This window comes from Schistocerca gregaria, chromosome 5 (genome assembly GCF_023897955.1).
Source record: "Schistocerca gregaria isolate iqSchGreg1 chromosome 5, iqSchGreg1.2, whole genome shotgun sequence".
NCBI lineage: Eukaryota > Metazoa > Arthropoda > Insecta > Orthoptera > Acrididae > Schistocerca > Schistocerca gregaria.
The window spans coordinates 573170084-573189066 of record NC_064924.1 but is presented as its reverse complement, the minus strand read 5'-3'; the positions used below and the strand labels follow the sequence as shown (position 1 = coordinate 573189066).

At 44.7% G+C, this 18983-nt stretch overlaps 2 protein-coding genes across 3 annotated transcripts in view; one reads left to right on the top strand and one right to left on the bottom strand.

The window, feature by feature from the left end:
- Positions 1 to 18983, top strand: part of LOC126273002 (uncharacterized) — a 77847-nt gene that overhangs the window by 17108 nt on the left and 41756 nt on the right. The window lies entirely within an intron of this gene.
- The window catches only part of LOC126273003 (uncharacterized), a 196934-nt gene continuing 188694 nt past the window's right edge, over positions 10744 to 18983 (bottom strand). Inside the window, exon 4 of the mRNA XM_049976367.1 lies at positions 10744 to 10875. Coding sequence (XP_049832324.1) covers positions 10748 to 10875 — 128 coding nt within the window. The 3' untranslated portion in view covers positions 10744 to 10747. The remainder of the gene's footprint in view (positions 10876 to 18983) is intronic.

Here is an 18983-nt window from a genome sequence, read left to right as displayed (position 1 = left end):
GTTCTTTGTAGACATATTAACTGCAATATAAATAAATAAATGTAGCTGATTATATAACATAAACTAGGCGACTCAAGCAATACATATGAAATTTAATAGTTTATTCATTAAAACGTAACTCTGTTGTAGTGGCAATAGTCGTCTAGGCAACTCTAGCAGGCAGCCAGATTCACATAAAGTGAACTCAAAGTGTCTCTCGGATTTGTCTAATGATTGATTAGACTGTTAGTCCTCAATGTGTATCAGTACACTTCCTCATGACAACCTGAAAGATCGTCTATTGCCTCAATCGCATACTGGAGCGAAAACTTCTCAGTCTATCAAGTTTACAGGCAAAGTGCTCTGCAGAGCACCTGCAGCGTTACATCTGAGTCCAATGTTACGATGAAAGTTCGCCTTTTATCACAGTGCGCGGCATTCAATGTTGTGCTACAGAATGCTAGGCGGACGAAACATTGACAGAGTTTCTGAACAAATTTAAAGACTAGATATGTTTGTGGGTCACGTCGTGCGAGGAATATAGCAATAGAGATGTAGGAAATGATGCACTTGTTTAATTTTTTAACGAATCCATAATGGTTTATGTGGCACGTAGAGTAAAAGATATACATTTTAGTAATTAAAGTCCGTCGACGTTCTGTATTTCGGTTTCTAGGTTTTATTGCCGATACTTATCGGAAATGAAATCTTAATACCGAAATACAGACAGATTAGGTCTTAGATTACGTTTAAATACATATCGAAAGTAAAACCCAATTTTAGACTGTCAGTGCCGTTTACTCATAACATAAATTTCCTTCATGGTTAAAAGTGTTCAGAATGTCCAGCCTATATACACTCCTGGAAATGGAAAAAAGAACACATTGACATCGGTGTGTCAGACCCACCATACTTGCTCCGGACACTGCGAGAGGGCTGTACAAGCAATGATCACACGCACGGCACAGCGGACACACCAGGAACCGCGGTGTTGGCCGTCGAATGGCGCTAGCTGCGCAGCATTTGTGCACCGCCGCCGTCAGTGTCAGCCAGTTTGCCGTGGCATACGGAGCTCCATCGCAGTCTTTAACACTGGTAGCATGCCGCGACAGCGTGGACGTGAACCGTATGTGCAGTTGACGGACTTTGAGCGAGGGCGTATAGTGGGCATGCGGGAGGCCGGGTGGACGTACCGCCGAATTGTTCAACACGTGGGGCGTGAGGTCTCCACAGTACATCGATGTTGTCGCCAGTGGTCGGCGGAAGGTGCACGTGCCTGTCGACCTGGGACCGGACCGCAGCGACGCAGGGATGCACGCCAAGACCATAGGATCCTACGCAGTGCCGTAGGGGACCGCACCGCCACTTCCCAGCAAATTAGGGACACTGTTGCTCCTGGGGTATCGGCGAGGACCATTCGCAACCGTCTCCATGAAGCTGGGCTACGGTCCCGCACGCCGTTAGGCCGTCTTCCGCTCACGGCCCAACATCGTGCAGCCCGTCTCCAGTGGTGTCGCGACAGGCGTGAATGGAGGGACGAATGGAGACGTATCGTCTTCAGCGATGAGAGTCACTTCTGCCTTGGTGCCAATGATGGTCGTATGCGTGTTTGGCGCCGTGCAGGTGAGCGCCACAATCAGGACTGCATACGACCGAGGCACACAGGGCCAACACCCGGCATCATGGTGTGGGGAGCGATCTCCTACACTGACCGTACACCTCTGGTGATCGTCGAGGGGACACTGAATAGTGCACGGTACATCTAAACCGTCATCGAACCCATCGTTCTAGCATTCCTAGACCGTCAAGGGAACTTGCTGTTCCAACAGGACAATGCACGTCCGCATGTATCCCGTGCCACCCAAAGTGCTCTAGAAGGTGTAAGTCAACTACCCTGGCCAGCAAGATCTCCTGATCTGTCCCCCATTGAGCATGTTTGGAACTGGATGAAGCGTCGTCTCACGCGGTCTGCACGTCCAGCACGAACGCTGGTCCAATTGAGGCGCCAGGTGGAAATGGCATGGCAAGCCATTCCACAGGACTACATCCAGCATCTCTACGATCGTCTCCATGGGAGAATAGCAGCTTGCATTGCTGCGAAAAGTGGATATACACTGTACTAGTGCCGACATTGTGCATGCTCTGTTGCCTGTGTCTATGTGCCTGTGGTTCTGTCAGTGTGATCATGTGATGTATCTGACCCCAGGAATGTGTCAATAAGGTTTCCCCTTCCTGGGACAATGAATTCACTGTGTTCTTATTTCAATTTCCAGGAGTGTATAAGCCTTCTGTTATGAAGAGAAAAGTATGAGATTTACTTCACTGGTGATAAATTCCTCATTTCTTATATATTTTTTGTTGTATTTATTAGATGATGTGTGCCATCACATTTGTAGTATCTCTTCTTCTCATTTGCAATAAGAAATTTTATAATTTTTCAGGGCCATCTTTTAAGCTGCATACATAAATAAATTAATAAAGTTTATGTGAATATATTTTGTTTCATTCATTTTTCTTTACCATTTTGTATATATCCAGATAACTATAAATCAAGTCGCAGGTTTCAGGAATTATTTACATAATAATTTATAGGGATACGGCTGCACTGAATTTGAGGTTCTCTTTACTTCTGCCAGTAATGTAACTGACAGCCTCTCCTTTAAGCTTTCACCGTATCTCGTGACTGTATTCTTTTTCCTTGAGAGTGGTTTCATGATGTTCAGCAGCTCCGACATTCAGGTTTCATCTATTCTTAGATAAAAAAATTCGGCTCGCAGCTCGTTAAGTAACAGTGTGCGAGTGAATTTGTTTCTTTGTTATTGCCACTTGCTCTAGCCCACATGTTTCCCTCGGCTTTTTCGCCCTTGTCACCTCTAAAACAGCCAACGAGAAACCCAATTTTTGTTTCTGTGTAAAACCAAAGGGGATCTCGTCACACATAAACTCAATGAACTCAACGTAAACAATAGACACTGATAGATGTCAGAATACAGACTGTTTGATAAAATCATTACACGTACAGTTTTAATTAGATTTCGTCAATCATTTTTCATTTAAATACAATTGTTCTATCAACTTTATACTAATATTCAGAGGGAAAGACCGTCCGTATCTTCTTCCCGCCTTTGATTGTCGCTGCAGCTGCAATGGTGGTCAGCACAGCATCTCTGACGGCAGAGATGTAAGAAATGATGCACTTGTTTAATTTTTAAACGAATCCATGATGCTGCCGTTGGCATATTGCAGCTCTCTTATTCTCGTTGTGTAACATAAGAAAACAAATACTGCTGTACATCACTTTCACAATAGAGTAACATAAATACAAACACAAGTCAAATTCATCAACTTGGCGTGCACTAAGTGACACATTTTTACCTCTACATCCTAGAGTGTCATAAATACCAGTGAGACAATTGCTAATCTGCTGTTGCACTATATGTTCTCGCTAACCAGGTCATAACCCTTTCGCTACCTCCTAAATTCCTATATCTTATTGAATACGTAACTTGGGAATTAAGATTATCATATTAAACTTATTAATAAGGTACACAAAAAAATCCCTTAAACAAGGGCTTTAAAATATGTGCCTTAAGAGCTATGAGTACTTCCTCATCTTCGCTACTGTGAAGCACGTCTCTTCTGCCGAATATCTTTCTTTCAGGGTGAAACGAAACCCCTTTATTCAATTTTCCACATCTTCGACTGGTACAGAAAGAATTTAAACACCTGCCAGAAATCGATGGTTCGGTGCTCATAGCGCTTAAGATATGCGTTTTAGGATCCAGGTTCACTCGATAATTTTTTCTTGCTTTGGCCCATACTACGTCGCCCCAAAATATAGAGCAAAGAGCTTGCAGAAGAAGAGATTTTTGTCAAATATGAAGAAGTGCTCATCACTCTTAAGGTAGGGATTGTGAAGCCCATGTTTATTAGACTTCTTTGCTTCGAGTGATAGTTTCTGTCACATCCTGTATACAGGGCCACACTACGTAGAGGCTGTAACGGGTATAAGGGCAAATATTCCTATTGGTTACTGAGGATTGTGTACTGAACAAAATTATATCAGTATTTCCGTTATTTACCGACTAATAATTATAACGATGACAAGTAATATTGTAAAACTGCGTTGTTTTTGTACCTCCTTCATTGATTCTACGGTCTGTTAATTTAACTTTGTATCATATTTTTTTCCTATTTTCAATTCTGAGGGGTAATACCGATGCCCAGGGAAGTGTCCGCATAATCTGCATTTTATTTTAATCTTTAAGTGCCCCATCTCAAAAGCAAATTCCCATTCTGTGCCGATTCACTGCAGTGCTTGAAAACATAACTTAAACTGAGTTTTAGGACGGTTTGTGATCTGCTCTGGTGAGGGAACACAGGAGGTTCCGGTAGAATCCGTGACACAATGGCAGGACGGATACGCTGTGTGGCCTACGTGACTAGGTCGGCGTGCACCGATGTAGAAACAGACATTCCCGCCAAATGTTGAGGAGACGCGTTTCATTGGCTGATCATATTCCTCGGGAGAAGATTCTAGAAGCTCCTGGTAGCTTTCACTCGGTAGAAGAGCAACAAATAATGTGCATTCCTATGCGCTCTTCTCGAGTCCGGTTAATCTGTATCACCACGCATTAATGCATGACAGAGAACTGGTCAGTGAGGACTGCGATAAAACACGGGCAAGATCCCATCTTGGTCGCTGAAATGAAGGCAGATAGCTTTGCGGATGTTAGCAGGATAGTCGTATTAGCTTTGGGGTCGCGAGGTGTACAGTTGAGATAGCTTTGGGGTTGCTGAAATTGCTGTTAGATATTCGTGTAATTGTATAAGGTTCAGTCAGATTGCGCTGGGAATTTATAGAGATTACAAATAATAATTTCATTGCTGGGCGTGGTCAGATAACATCTAGGAGTCACTGAGAGTAAATTCAGTTCTGAGGCTCTCACATAAACTGTGCGTTGCAAAAGCAATCGCAGTGTTAGGCTCATGATTGTTAGTTCGAGTCTGCCATAATCCCAAGTTTTGCTTGTCAGTGAAAGAAGAATCCCTATCCTTCAAATAATAAAAAATATTCTCCACATCTAAATAAAATGTTGTGGTTACTGAATGTTGATGTACTTTGAAATTTAAATAATTTGTTAATCTGGCACTCAGCCATTACTGACACGTATGCCATTTGTCATTGGCATTATTAATACTTGTTCATGGTGATTCTGAAGTTTTAAATAGACTTAATTAATGAAATCCCTTTTCAGAAGTTATTTAGTACTTAACAGGACCCAAGCAAACTCCTTTTTACTAAATTCATTCTTATTAACAAAAAGCTTTACCCGCTGCTGCTGCGAATTGCTGTAAACCACATGGAAAAAGGCAGTTATCTAAGGAAGTGAGTGTAAAACTTATGGCCAAAACACAGACACTGACACACCACAAAATGTTTTGTACTCCAGTCCAGTAAACGCCATTGCAGAAGTCTGATTCTGCACCAGTTGAAAATTCTTGTTCAAAAACGCAGTCATATAGCTTATCCAAATGTTAGTTTTAAGTTTTTCGTGTAACAATCTGTTGAGGTGTTAAATGACAGTGAAACTGATACTCATACAACATGCAGTGTTATGAAGGTTAGATTCTGTTTACTGATAGCTCAGGTTGCTGACCGAGTCCAGTTTCACAGACGAACATAGGCAATATTGGCTGTAGCTACGTTACGAATTTGTCGCATATACGTTACGTCCTTTGAGAAAGACTTGGTGCCGAAATGATCCATCCTGTTATTAACAGACGAAGCATTAATTAGCAGAGATCTAAGTTGCGTACCTCAAGTTGTTTCGTATATGATCTGTAGCTTTCTTTGCTAAGGTATTAGTGTCTCGTGCTTGCATGATTAACATCCGCTGCAATGTAGTATCCGTTTCCTCACTGCGCAGGGCACGTGTCACGCTGATCTTTCCCCCTCTTAGCTTTCACTCAGTCGGGAACGCGAACAGGACAATTAGATGATATAGGGTATCAAGTCTTTTATTCCCAAATCCCATGTCAATTGTCCAATAGAATATTAATAAACTGTGTAGTTTGCATAAAGTTATATTAAAATCTCTGTCTTAAACTAAGGACTTAAATTATTCATTTTTCTATGGATCGAATTCGGTATGGGCATTACCATCATGGCCATTGCCGTTATAACAGAATAGGTTGGGATATCCTATGGGGACGATACCGACATATTCATATAAGCCGGCGACGATCAGCTATTGACTATTCACAATTTTTGTCAATTATAATCCCCAGACGTCCCTAACGTCAACGTACACGTGGCACAAGTGAGCCATTAACATGTATTTTCTTCTGGGCACCAGGTCGTATGTTGAAGTGTAGACATGTGGACGCAAAACGCTTAAATATACTGATAGTCATCGTCTATTTAGATATTCAGTTACGACCATGCTGAAAACGTCATCTCTTAAATCTTGCGACATGTTTGTAGGAAAACCGTTCGATGCAGAGAGGAAACAACCAATACACTGATGTGCGTACGTATTAAGTTATCACTAGTGACCGGATTATATATATTTGCATGTTGCTTATGCATTTACATATTTGGCTCCTTTTCACCGGTTATTGCACATTTTAACTAAAAACTAGCAACGATGCATATTTTCGCTCTATGTTTAAAATATTTTAAAAATTTAGGTGGGCAGTCTCTAGGTCGAACTAGTTCTGATGTGTCATAGATTGACCGCGACCTAGAACTGCGTGCAGTCGCTAACCGAGGGGCCACGTCGCAGCGAAGTCATTACAGAAGAGGAGCAGGAGCAGGAGCAGGAACATACATACAGAGTCAATGGGCCGTAAGAATAAAGTGAAGCGAATGCTTTTCCTTCGAATTGCGAAGCTAAAGCTACGCAATTTATGAATATAATGTGAAGCAAGAGCTTTTGCTTGTGGGAACAAAAAGAACGATGAAAGTTTTTGCTTTCCCCTTGAGCTCTTGCTTCGGTATTACACTCCTGGAAATGGAAAAAAGAACACATTGACACCGGTGTGTCAGACCCACCATACTTGCTCCGAACACTGCGAGAGGGCTGTACAAGCAATGATCACACGCACGGCACAGCGGACACACCAGGAACCGCGGTGTTGGCCGTCGAATGGCGCTAGCTGCGCAGCATTTGTGCACCGCCGCCGTCAGTGTCAGCCAGTTTGCCGTGCCATACGGAGCTCCATCGCAGTCTTTAACACTGGTAGCATGCCGCGACAGCGTGGACGTGAACCGTATGTGCAGTTGACGGACTTTGAGCGAGGGCGTATAGTGGGCATGCGGGAGGCCGGGTGGACGTACCGCCGAATTGCTCAACACGTGGGGCGTGAGGTCTCCACAGTACATCGATGTTGTAGCCGGTGGTCGGCGGAAGGTGCACGTGCCCGTCGACCTGGGACCGGACCGCAGCGACGCAGGGATGCACGCCAAGGCCGGAGGATCCTACGCAGTGCTGTAGGGGACCACACCGCCACTTCCCAGCAAATTAGGGACACTGTTGCTCCTGGGGTATCGGCGAGGACCATTCGCAACCGTCTCCATGAAGCTGGGCTACGGTCCCGCACACCGTTAGGCCGTCTTCCGCTCACGTCCCAACATCGTGCAGCCCGCCTCCAGTGGTGTCGCGACAGGCGTGAATGGAGGGACGAATGGAGACGTGTCGTCTTCAGCGATGAGAGTCGCTTCTGCCTTGGTGCCAATGATGGTCGTATGCGTGTTTGGCGCCGTGCAGGTGAGCGCCACAATCAGGACTGCGTGCACGGTACATCCAAACCGTCATCGAACCCATCGTTCTACCATTCCTAGACCGGCAAGGGAACTTGCTGTTCCAACAGGACAATGCACGTCCGCATGTATCCCGTGACACCCAACGTGCTCTACAAGGTGTAAGTCAACTACCCTGGCCAGCAAGATCTCCGGATCTGTCCCCCATTGAGCATGTTTGGGACTGGATGAAGCGTCGTCTCACGCAGTCTGCACGTCCAGAACTAACGCTGGTCCAACTGAGGCTCCAGGTGGAAATGGCATGGCAAGCCATTCCACAGGACTACATCCAGCATCTCTACGATCGTCTCCATGGGAGAATAGCAGCCTGCATTGCTGCGAAAGGTGGATATACACTGTACTAGTGCCGACATTGTGCATGCTCTGTTGGCTGTGTCTATGTGCTTGTGGTTCTGTCAGTGTGATCATGTGATGTATCTGACCCCAGGAATGTGTCAATAAAGTTTCCCCTTCCTGGGACAATGAATTCACGGTGTTCTTATTTCAATTTCCAGGAGTGTATATTGTATTACACCTTATGTAACTAGCAAGTGTTACGCCACCAGGATGTCATGAAAAAACTGTGAATCCCCCTAACTTGCGGATGACATATGTCTATGAGCGTTTGCTTTTGTAATAAGGCAGCCAGAAAGGTAGTAAGAGAATAAATAGTTCTAAAGTATTTCTGAAGCATAGTTTTCTCTTAGTTTTCGTTTCGTTTGGTTCGGTGGAACATTTTGTTAATACTTGTAGCATGAAATGACGGAGATGCATCTGCGAATGTTGATTGGAGTAAAGCAGTTTGAGCACGGATATGATCATGAAAGATTAATCTGATTGGCTATTCGTTAGGATCAACCATTAAGAGGAAAGTCTTTCCCGCGCGTTGGGATGAGTTATATGCCCCGAAAGCAACGGCATTCCGGCAGGCGTGGACTAGCTGCCGGACGAGAAGGTCATGTTGGACATCATCATCATCATCATGCCTTTCAGCGTTCAGTCTGGAGCATAGCCCCCTTATAAAATTCCTCCCTGATCCCCTGAGTGCTAACATTGGTGCCTCTTCTGATGTTAAACCTATTACTTCAAAATCTTTCTTAACCGAATCCAGGTACCTTCTCCTTGGTCTGCCCCGACTCCTCCTACCCTCTACTGCTGAACCCATGAGTCTCTTGGGTAACCTTGCTTCTCCCATGCGTGTAACATGACCCCACCATCTAAGCCTGTTCATCCTGACTGCTACATCTATAGAGTTCATTTCCAGTTTTTCTTTGATTTCCTCATTGTGGACACCCTCCTGCCATTGTCCCCATCTACTAGTACGTGCAATCATCCTAGCTACCTTCGTATCCGTAACCTCAACCTTGTCATGTTAGACGTGTCGGAAAAAATTATTATTAAAATGAAGAAACGTCTGTTATATCGCGTTCGGTTTGTATCGCGGTGCAAGCAGATGCAATTACGGACAGTTCTGTGAAGTTTGAGAGATTTAGGAGTGTTAGTTGTAGAGAAAACCGCGTGTGCAACTACCGGCCTTTATAAAGAATTCTGCGTGGCGTATTCAGTATGCATTTACAGAACATTTTTGGCGAGCATCTTCATTTGAAGAATCCACTGAAAAGGACCGAGTGTGAAACTCATTTTGTAGCAGAGTATTGACTGTATTAATCTCGTTATATCGGGTTGGACTTAACACATTTCTGGTTGTCTGCCTGAACTGGTAGTGATGTGCTTCGCCGTAAATGTGGGCTTGTTAGCACAATAGCTAAAATACAATAAAAAACATTAGTATCGATAAGCGGACATTTTCAATGAAGAATGGAAGCATGCCCTCATCCCCGTTATTACTGGAGATTTGCAGGTTTATTTTGTTACCTGAGTTACGCGGACTATACAATCATAAGTATAGACGATGGTTTTCTTCAACGCTGCTTTTAGCGTCGTCTGCATAGTACCTACGAATACACAGCAACGGATAGTGAACGAACGCTATACTGAGGTAGGTGGACTTTAATGTTTCAGCTCGCTTCACTCAGTGCTAGCGATCAAGAGTCGAACCGCCCCGCCACAGACTGCATTGCAGTCTTTGATTCCACCTGTTATCGCCTCTGTACTGATTTGTTCAGGCATATTACTATTGCTTGATATGACTTTCAGGCTTTCCCGCCGGATCTGATGCAAATACACTTCCCGGGTTTGCCGCCAGATCGTACCGTGTAAATCCCACAATATTTCACAGATACAACTGCTCGATATCTTCAGGTGGTGGTAGTTGCTGCTGTCACCGCTGCAAGACGCGACTGATGATAATCGTGAGCCGGCATCGAAATTTATCAGGCCAGGAGCAGGCAGTAAGAGTGCGTGGGAGGGCGATCGCAGTTGGAGGAAAGCGGCGCTAGTAGTGGTTCCTGCTGACAGCTGCAAAAAGTCCTTGGCCAATAACTGTCAGCCGGACGCTCCTGCGGTTAAAAGCTGAATAATTTATCAGGTTGCCCCAGGTGTGTATGACGACCGTGTTCGACGCAACGTTCTTGCACTGTTCGGCATGTCTGCCCAATACGCATGTTTTTGGATAGGGTCCGCCTTTAGCAAATCACAATTTTGTTTTTTAACCAACAACATGTTTTACTGCAGTTGCAGCATCTTCAGTGCTCTTTTATTCTTCATCTATTAAAGATAAAGAATGTTCTTTACTGTTTGTATACATGTAACTATTAGTTTTTAAATCGTAATTACTGATATTTGAAAAAAAAAAACACATAAATTATGAATTCATACCCTTTTTTACCACATGGTGTGATTTTTCTGATGTGTTGTGTTTCTACAGTGACTGTCTTGTTCCACAGTTTGTTATCTGCAACGACTTACACCTTAAAGTAGATAAATTGTGTAAGCCAAAATAACGATTTGAAAATTAATTAATTAATTAATTAATTCTGTCTGGGCGTGTGTGTATGTGTCTATTTACATAGACACCTCTGAAAGATTCAGAACCGCCAAGAACACCTTCAACTGTTCCACTGTCAGCCATCTTGTTTTTACACGTTTTTTGTTCCACTGCCTGCCATGTTTGCTTCTACAGCTGGTAAACCCTGAAACAGTGACAGTGACAGTGGCAAATCAATACAGAGTGTTTGACAGTGATGAAGATGAGGAAAAAGAAAACGTATGTGAAACATTATGTAAATAGACATACACACACACACACACACACACACACACACACACACACACACACACACACACACACACACACAGAATTAATTAATTTCAGGCATAGAAATAACAATTTTCAAATCGTAATTTTGGCTTAAACAGTTTATCTACTTAAAGGTGTAAGTGGTTGAAGATGACAAACTGTGGAACAAAGCAGTCACTGTAGAAACACAATGCATCAGAAAAACCATACTATTCGTTAAAAATGGTATGAATTCATAATTTATGTGGTTTTTTAACATATCTGTAATTACGACTTAAAAACTAATAGTTACATGTATACAAACAGTAAATAACATTCTTTATATTTGACAGATGAAAAATAAAAGCCCACTGAAGATGCTGCAACTGCAGTGAAACATATTTGGGTTAAAGAACAAAATTGTGTTTTGCTGAAGGCGGACCCTATCCAGAAACATACGTATTGTTAACGCAAACACGGAAAAAAAGAGTTTAAACCCCAATATGAGATTTTCCACATTGACATGGGATCTTATACATGCCCCGTTTCCTAAGGCCAAAGTCATTTTTGACCGAGCACAATAAGTTCCTCAGTTTTTCTGGTGGCCGAAAAAGTTGCCTTTTAAGAATTCTTTCATGTCTTGAAGACATGCCGTCAAAATGTAAGAACGCCGTTGCAATGGGTGCCTCCGCATTTTCATTTACATCCCTACTTTGAATCTGCTTCGAACGGAATGCATCGGGTATCTGTCTATTGGTATAGCCATTCTGTGGGATCACCGTTCTTAGGCGTTGTAGCTCACCGCGTAGACGGTCGGCATCTGAGACCACGTGTGCTCTATGCACCAAAGACTATCACGTTGTGCAGGGTGATCACAACTTGTGGCCTGCAAATATAGCTCCGTGTGGGTTGGTTTTCGATAGAAACTATGTCCCAGTGAACCATCGGATTTTCTTGTGATCATGACGTCCAGGAATGCTAATGTGCCATCTTTCTTCACTTCCATTGTGAACTGTATGGTCGCGTGGAGCGAGTTCCGATGCCGGTGGAACACAGGTAATGTCTCTATTCCATGGAGTCACACCACAAATGTATCGCCTACGAGTCGCTAGAAGCAGGGAGGTTCGAGACTTGCCGACTGTAGTCCTGCTTCCTCAAAGTCTTCCATAAAATATTTGGCCGCCATGGGAGGTCTTCCCATGGTGACTTGGTTCACTTGTTGAAAATACTGGACGTTGAATAAGAAATGTTAAAACAATGACACAATATCTTTCTCAGACTGGCTGCTGATAAGCTCTAACCAGTCCTGCAGAGAGCCGGCCGCGGTGGTCTCGCGGTTCTAGGCGCGCAGTCCGGAACCGCGCGACTGCTACGGTCGCAGGTTCGAATCCTGCCTCGGGTATGGATGTGTGTGATGTCCTTAGGTTAGTTAGGTTTAAGTAGTTCTAAGTTCTAGGGGACTGATGACCAAAAATGTTAAGTCCCATAGTGCTCAGAGCCATTTGAACCATTTTTTTTCCTGCAGAGGTGCTCTCGTAAATAAAGATACCAGTAAAAGCTAACCAAAAGATCTGAGGGTTGTAGTTTATGTATCTTGAGGTGGCCTGTGAACTGCTCTGAATTCCGGATATGGTGATCACACTTGCCTATGAGAGATTCCAATAGCGTAGAAAATAATTAGGTGCTCTAATGTTTCTCACTATTGGGCAAAGAGGAGACAATCCTAATGGCGTAAACGGTAGGCCGTACAGTCTGGAGGGAACTGCAGCCTTTTGACGTAAGCTCTTAATGACTAGAAGGAATAGAACTTTTCTTGAGAAGGTCTGATGTTTTTCTCTGGATCTTGCCAGTCGTATCTTCTCTTACCTTACGATAAGCACGATGATCAGATGGCGGCTCCATCTTGCTGTCATATTCAGCTCGTGGGAAAAGGACGGTGGCGTTCCGCTTTTCGGCAGGTAAAATGACGAGGCCTTTGTCTCGCAGAGCCTTCCTTTCTGCTGAGATGATGTTAAACTTTCTTGGAGGCTCTCGTGTTAAAATTCGGCAGGTGTCGCTCCTATCTTCTGCAACGCCACTGGGAAGCTTCAAAATTTCCTGTTCTACGCCAGCTATGACGTCTCTGATTGGGACTGTTCGTGGTGTTGGTGCACAGTTCAAACTTTTCTCGAGCGCTGAAACGGCTGCCAGCTATGACGTCTCTGATTGGGACTGTTCGTGGTGTTGGTGCACAGTTCAAACTTTTCTCGAGCGCTGAAACGGCTGCGTCGTCCGGTATTCTGGCCATGAGATTAAACATGATGCATCGACGTTGGACCTCGAGGCGAATATACTTTCACATTTTGCCAACCATGGCTCGTTGTTTTGACCAGTCATACGGCGCCCAGGTGGCGCTATCTACCCAGTCCCAGTATACAGCTGAGAATTTCGAAGAGATCTTCAGGTGCAAAGATAGTAGTTTCATGGACACCATGTGCAATTCCAGTCCATACACTCTCTCTCTCTCTCTCTCTCTCTCTCTCACGAGGGCTGCGGTTTCCCGTCGTTTAATTCTAACAGCGGTGCAGAGTCAATTTGACGTTTAAATGTAGCAAAAGTTGGAACAGTTTGTTTGTCATGGCATCTCAATAAAAACACCATAGTGCACAGCAGTCTACCTCTCGTATTACGTAACTGTCAAACTCAGGTACGTCGTTGCCCATCTCCTCTCCATAGAGGTACCAGATATGACTTTTCAGGCTTTCCCGGCGAATCTGTTGCAAATACAATTCTCGAGCTTGCCGCCAGACCGTACTGTGTAAATTCCACAACATTTCATCGATGGACTGCTCGACTTCTTCAGATGGTGGTAGTTGCTGCTGTCACTGCTGCAAGACGAGACTCATGATAATTGCGCAGCGTCGAAATTTATCAGGTCAGGGGCCGACAATAGGCTTTACATATCCGTAGGCGGACAATCTTATTAACAGGGACGCAGGTTTTTATTTAAGTGCCGCCTGTAATCCAGCACTGGTTGACATTAAATCAAAACAGGTAAAATGAGAACTTCCAGTTCATGACCCGACGCAACGCACTGCTGAGATTTTATTCAGCTTTTAACTGCAGGAGCGTCCGGCTGACAGCGCACGCACGGAAGGCCTTCCTGCGGCGCCGGCCGGGGTGACCGAGCGGTTCTAGGCGCTACAGTCAGGAACTGCGCGACCGCTGCGGTAGCAGGTTCGAATCCTGCCTCGGGCATGGATGTGTGTCATGTCCTTAGGTTAGTTAGGTTTAAGTAGTTCTAAGTTCTAGGGGACTGGTGACCTCAGAAGTTAAGTCTCTAGTTCTCATAGCCATTTTTAAACCTTCCTGCGGCTCCCTTGGAGGGAGAACTAGGAGCGCCGGTTTTCTCCAACTGCTAGCGTCTTCACGTGTACTGCCTGGTCCTGGCCTGATAAATGTCGACCTTGCCGCGCGATTTTCATCAATTGCGTATTTTCAGGGACAGCAGCTACTACCTTCACCTGAAGATGTCGAGCAGTTGCATCGACGAAATATTGTGGGATTCGCACAATACGAACCGGCGGCAAACCCGAAAAGTGTGTCTGCAATTACTTGATAGTTGACACTTTACACGATGTAGTTGCTTCCCTCCAGTGAAGCGCTATCGTCACGCCCGAACCGTTCGCCGTTGCCAAACTTCCACAACAATTATTCCCAATTCGTTGTCCAGCTTCCTTTCCTGATGTGTTTGGATCCGGAATCCTGGCCTTGCCCTTTATTTCGTATTTCATCAAACAAGATAACCAGAACCCAAGACAACACACACAAAACAATGCTAACGAAATAATAGACATGCTTCATACACAGCACTAACCAAGCACTACTTGATACTTCCACATAAGATGCAATTCACCGTAATTTATGCAGTTATTAACACGTAGATCGGATTACATTAGATAAGCTTCTCATGACATTACGTGAAACCGAATTTTGGAAGTCTATCAGTTAATCGTTGCGACTGCACACGTTGGTCATAGATACAAGAATGTTTTGCTATATAATGGCCTCATGTAGTGGCTAGCGTAAATACGTCCCCTGCCTGAGGTCGAATGTTCAAATCGCGTCAAATGCAGAAAATATTTTTATAAATCTAATCAAAAGCCTTTGGTTATCATTTTTCGACAGTTAGTTGGTTGAAACGTAATTTTCATATTTCTTTTGCTTTGACGTGTAATTTTCGCCATCGTATCGACTTTTTTATTTGCTCTTGTTTTTCTTCCTATCAGTGTTTTTTTCGTTTAGAATCCGTTTGTGTCACCTTTAATGTGCAACCAAGTGCCAACCAAGACTGCTCATCGGTTGGCAACGCGGCATGCCGTGTAGGCACCGTGAGGATAGTTCCAGCTAACCAATGATAGCGAGAAATTGCAGTTTACTTTCACCGCTAAAACTGACATTTTGCTGCAGAAGATGGCTATGCAAACAAGCATACATATTATGAATTTTTTCTGTCTTGACTTTGCTCGCAGAGCAACGCTTTGAACGCCGTGAACAAAGAGCTCGTGATTTTAGCTCTGTCGCTGACTGTTGATCGCCGCTTTCTTTGATACACTGCATATCACGAGGTTGTGGCGAGGTTAGGACGTGAGTTTAAATTCAGGGCTATAAAATCCATCGTCTGCAGCAGTTCAGTAATTGGTCATTCAAAATTAGCTGTCGACAGAGCGTCTTCCATTTCCTTCATACCTCGCGACGTCCGCTTCCAACAGTGACCAGTTAAACAATAACAGCGTTTGTCTAGTGAAACTTAATGTTTGTCTGTCGCCTATAACCGAACGATTGTCGGCGCGGATGTGGCAACATTGTAGCGGCGAGTGACAGACGTCAACTTTCAAGTAATTTTAATCGGATTCACTGCAATGAGTAACCTTTTCTTTCTTCGTTCTCTATCTGTCCGAAAATTTGTTTCACTTGATCTGCTGTATTGGAATGGTTCCCAACAACTGTCTTCTGTGTTGAAAGCTAGACGCCTTACTGCCATTTTATCTTTTCTCAAATGGTTCGCCTAACTACCATTTCTTACCTAATTCGTCCTCTAAAAAGCGGCTCATTTTCCATTGACTTCTCTGGAATATTCTTTATTATACAAACCATTTACAACGCAATCCTGCATGCATTTTGATCAGTACTTTGCCAAAAATGCTGCCTCGAATTCAGCATATGTCATTCTTCCTTCATCTTGTTGCATTGCCCAGTTACAGCAATTTCCATGCATACGATCAACAAAAGAGATTTTTTGAGCATCTGTACGGATTAGTGGTAGTATGCCTCAAGCTCCGAATAAAAGCAACAAAATGGACATCTTTAGATTTGAATCTACACTCCTGGAAATTGAAATAGAACACCGTGAATTCATTGTCCCAGGAAGGGGAAACTTCATTGACACATTCCTGGGGTCAGATACATCACATGATCACATTGACAGAACCACAGGCACATAGACACAGCCAACAGAGCATGCACAATGTCGGCACTAGTACAGTGTATATCCACCTTTCGCAGCAATGCAGGCTGCTATTCTCCCATGGAGACGATCGTAGAGATGCTGGATGTAGTCCTGTGGAACGGCTTGCCCTGCCATTTCCACCTGGCGCCTCAGTTGGACCAGCGTTTGTGCTGGACGTGCAGACCGCGTGAGACGACGCTACATCCAGTCCCAAACATGCTCAATGGGGGACAGATCCGGAGATCTTGTTGGTCAGGGTAGTTGACTTACACCTTCTAGAGCACGTTGGGTGGCACGGGATACATGCGGACGTGCATTGTCCTGTTGGAACAGCAAGTTCCCTTGCCGGTCTAGGAATGGTAGAACGATGGGTTCGATGACGGTTTGGATGTACCGTGCACTATTCAGTGTCCCCTCGACGATTATCAGAGGTGTACGGCCAGTGTAGGAGATCGCTCCCCACACCATCATGCCGGGTGTTGGCCCCGTGTGCCTCGGTCGTATGTAGTCCTGATTGTGGCGCTCACCTGCACGGCGCCAAACACGCATACGACCATCATTGGCACCAAGGCAGAAGCGACTCTCATCGCTGAAGACGACACATCTCCATTCGTCCCTCCATTCACTCCTGTCGCGACACCACTGGAGGTGGGCTGCATGATGTAGGGCGTGAGCGGAAGACGGCCTAACGGTGTGCGGGACCGTAGCCCAGCTTCATGGAGACGGTTGCGAATGGTCCTCGCCGATACCCCAGGAGCAACAGTGTCCCTAATTTGCTGGGAAGTGGCGGTGCGGTCCCCTACGGCACTGCGTAGGATCCTACGGTCTTGGCGTGCATCCGTGCGTCGCTGCGGTCCGGTCCCAGGTCGACGGGCACGTGCACCTTCCGCCGACCACTGGCGACAACATCGATGTACTGTGGCGACCTCACGCCCCACGTGTTGAGCAATTCGGCGGTACGTCCACCCGGCCTCCCGCATGCCCACAATACGCCCTCGCTCAAAGTCCGTCAACTGCACATACGGTTCACGTCCACGCTGTCGCGGCATGCTACCAGTGTTAAAGACTGCGATGGAGCTCCGTATACCACGGCAAACTGGCTGACACTGACGGCGGCGGTGCACAAATGCTGCGCAGCTAGCGCCATTCGACGGCCAACACCGCGGTTCCTGGTGTGTCCGCTGTGCCGTGCGTGTGATCATTGCTTGTACAGCCCTCCGCAGTGTCCGGAGCAAGTATGGTGGGTCTGACACACCGGTGTCAATGTGTTCTTTTTTCCATTTCCAGGAGTGTATTAAATTGCATGCTCTGTAGAAAGTGCAGCTGTCTCCGCTCAGCACCACTTTCGTCATCGCTGTGACGCATGGGAAGCTGAAAGTCTTTGTTGGCTCTGGTGCTAAGTTTCGGCCATTGCGGGTTGCACACGCTTCGGAATATACGGGACTGGGGCGTAGCATCCATTCGATGTCACACGGTGAACTGCCTGTAGTTACCAGCACCGTAAACTGGCTCACCTGCACCGTTAACTATCCCTGTTTCGTAGCCACTACACTCTTAAATCTAAACTCGTGATATTAATGCCCTGTTCTTCTCCAATATTTTCGACATTAATTACACGTATCTCGAGCCGCTGTAATGTTTCGTTTATTTCTCTAGGTAAATCAGAGTGTTGGCTTGTTCTCCTTTAAAATCGGCGAGATTTCTGGGTAACTTGACCAACAGCATGATTTTGACTGTCATGTCTTAACGAAATTTATTAACTACCTCTTTCCGATAACGAAGAAAAAGTTGCCTATCTCCTTCAAACTGCGTAGCTATGCCCCTCTTTATTTGTTTCAAATGCCTATTTGTACATTTTAGATTTTCTCCGATTCTACTCACAAAGCCTTAAGGAGCATCAACCTCACTTTTTGCTCTATTTCGACAGGAAGAGTACTATTTGTACCAACTCTATCTTCACTTTCTACTGTACTACCCGGAACTCGAATCTATTGACATTTCTTATACCCGGAACAGTAATTAAACATGCAATCCCCACATCAGCTATCTCGTCTTTGTTAGCCATCTTGGATTTGTTACTGCACTACACAACAAGGATCCCAACGGAGCACAGTAAATTATCCCACACACTACTGTTCCAATATATACAGCACACAACTTAAACAGTTAATAACGCTAAGCAGCAGTGCAGCGAATGCAGTACTAAGTTCTTTCAACAATTATGTACGACACTTACTTTTGTCGATCCGTGATAGCAATATCGCTGCTGTTGTGAATTACTGCAGATGTCATGCGTCACTATGCGATTGCTCTGCAAACTGTTCTTCCTTGCATAATCCAACAGCGATAATAACCACTTTCGATGTGTGTACACTACTGGCCACTAAAATTGCTACACCAAGAAGAAACGCAGATGATAAACGGGTATTCATTGGACAAATATATTATACTAGAACTGACATGTGATTACATTTTCACGCAATTTGGGTGCATAGATCCTAAGAAATCAGTACCCTGAACAACCACCTCTGGCC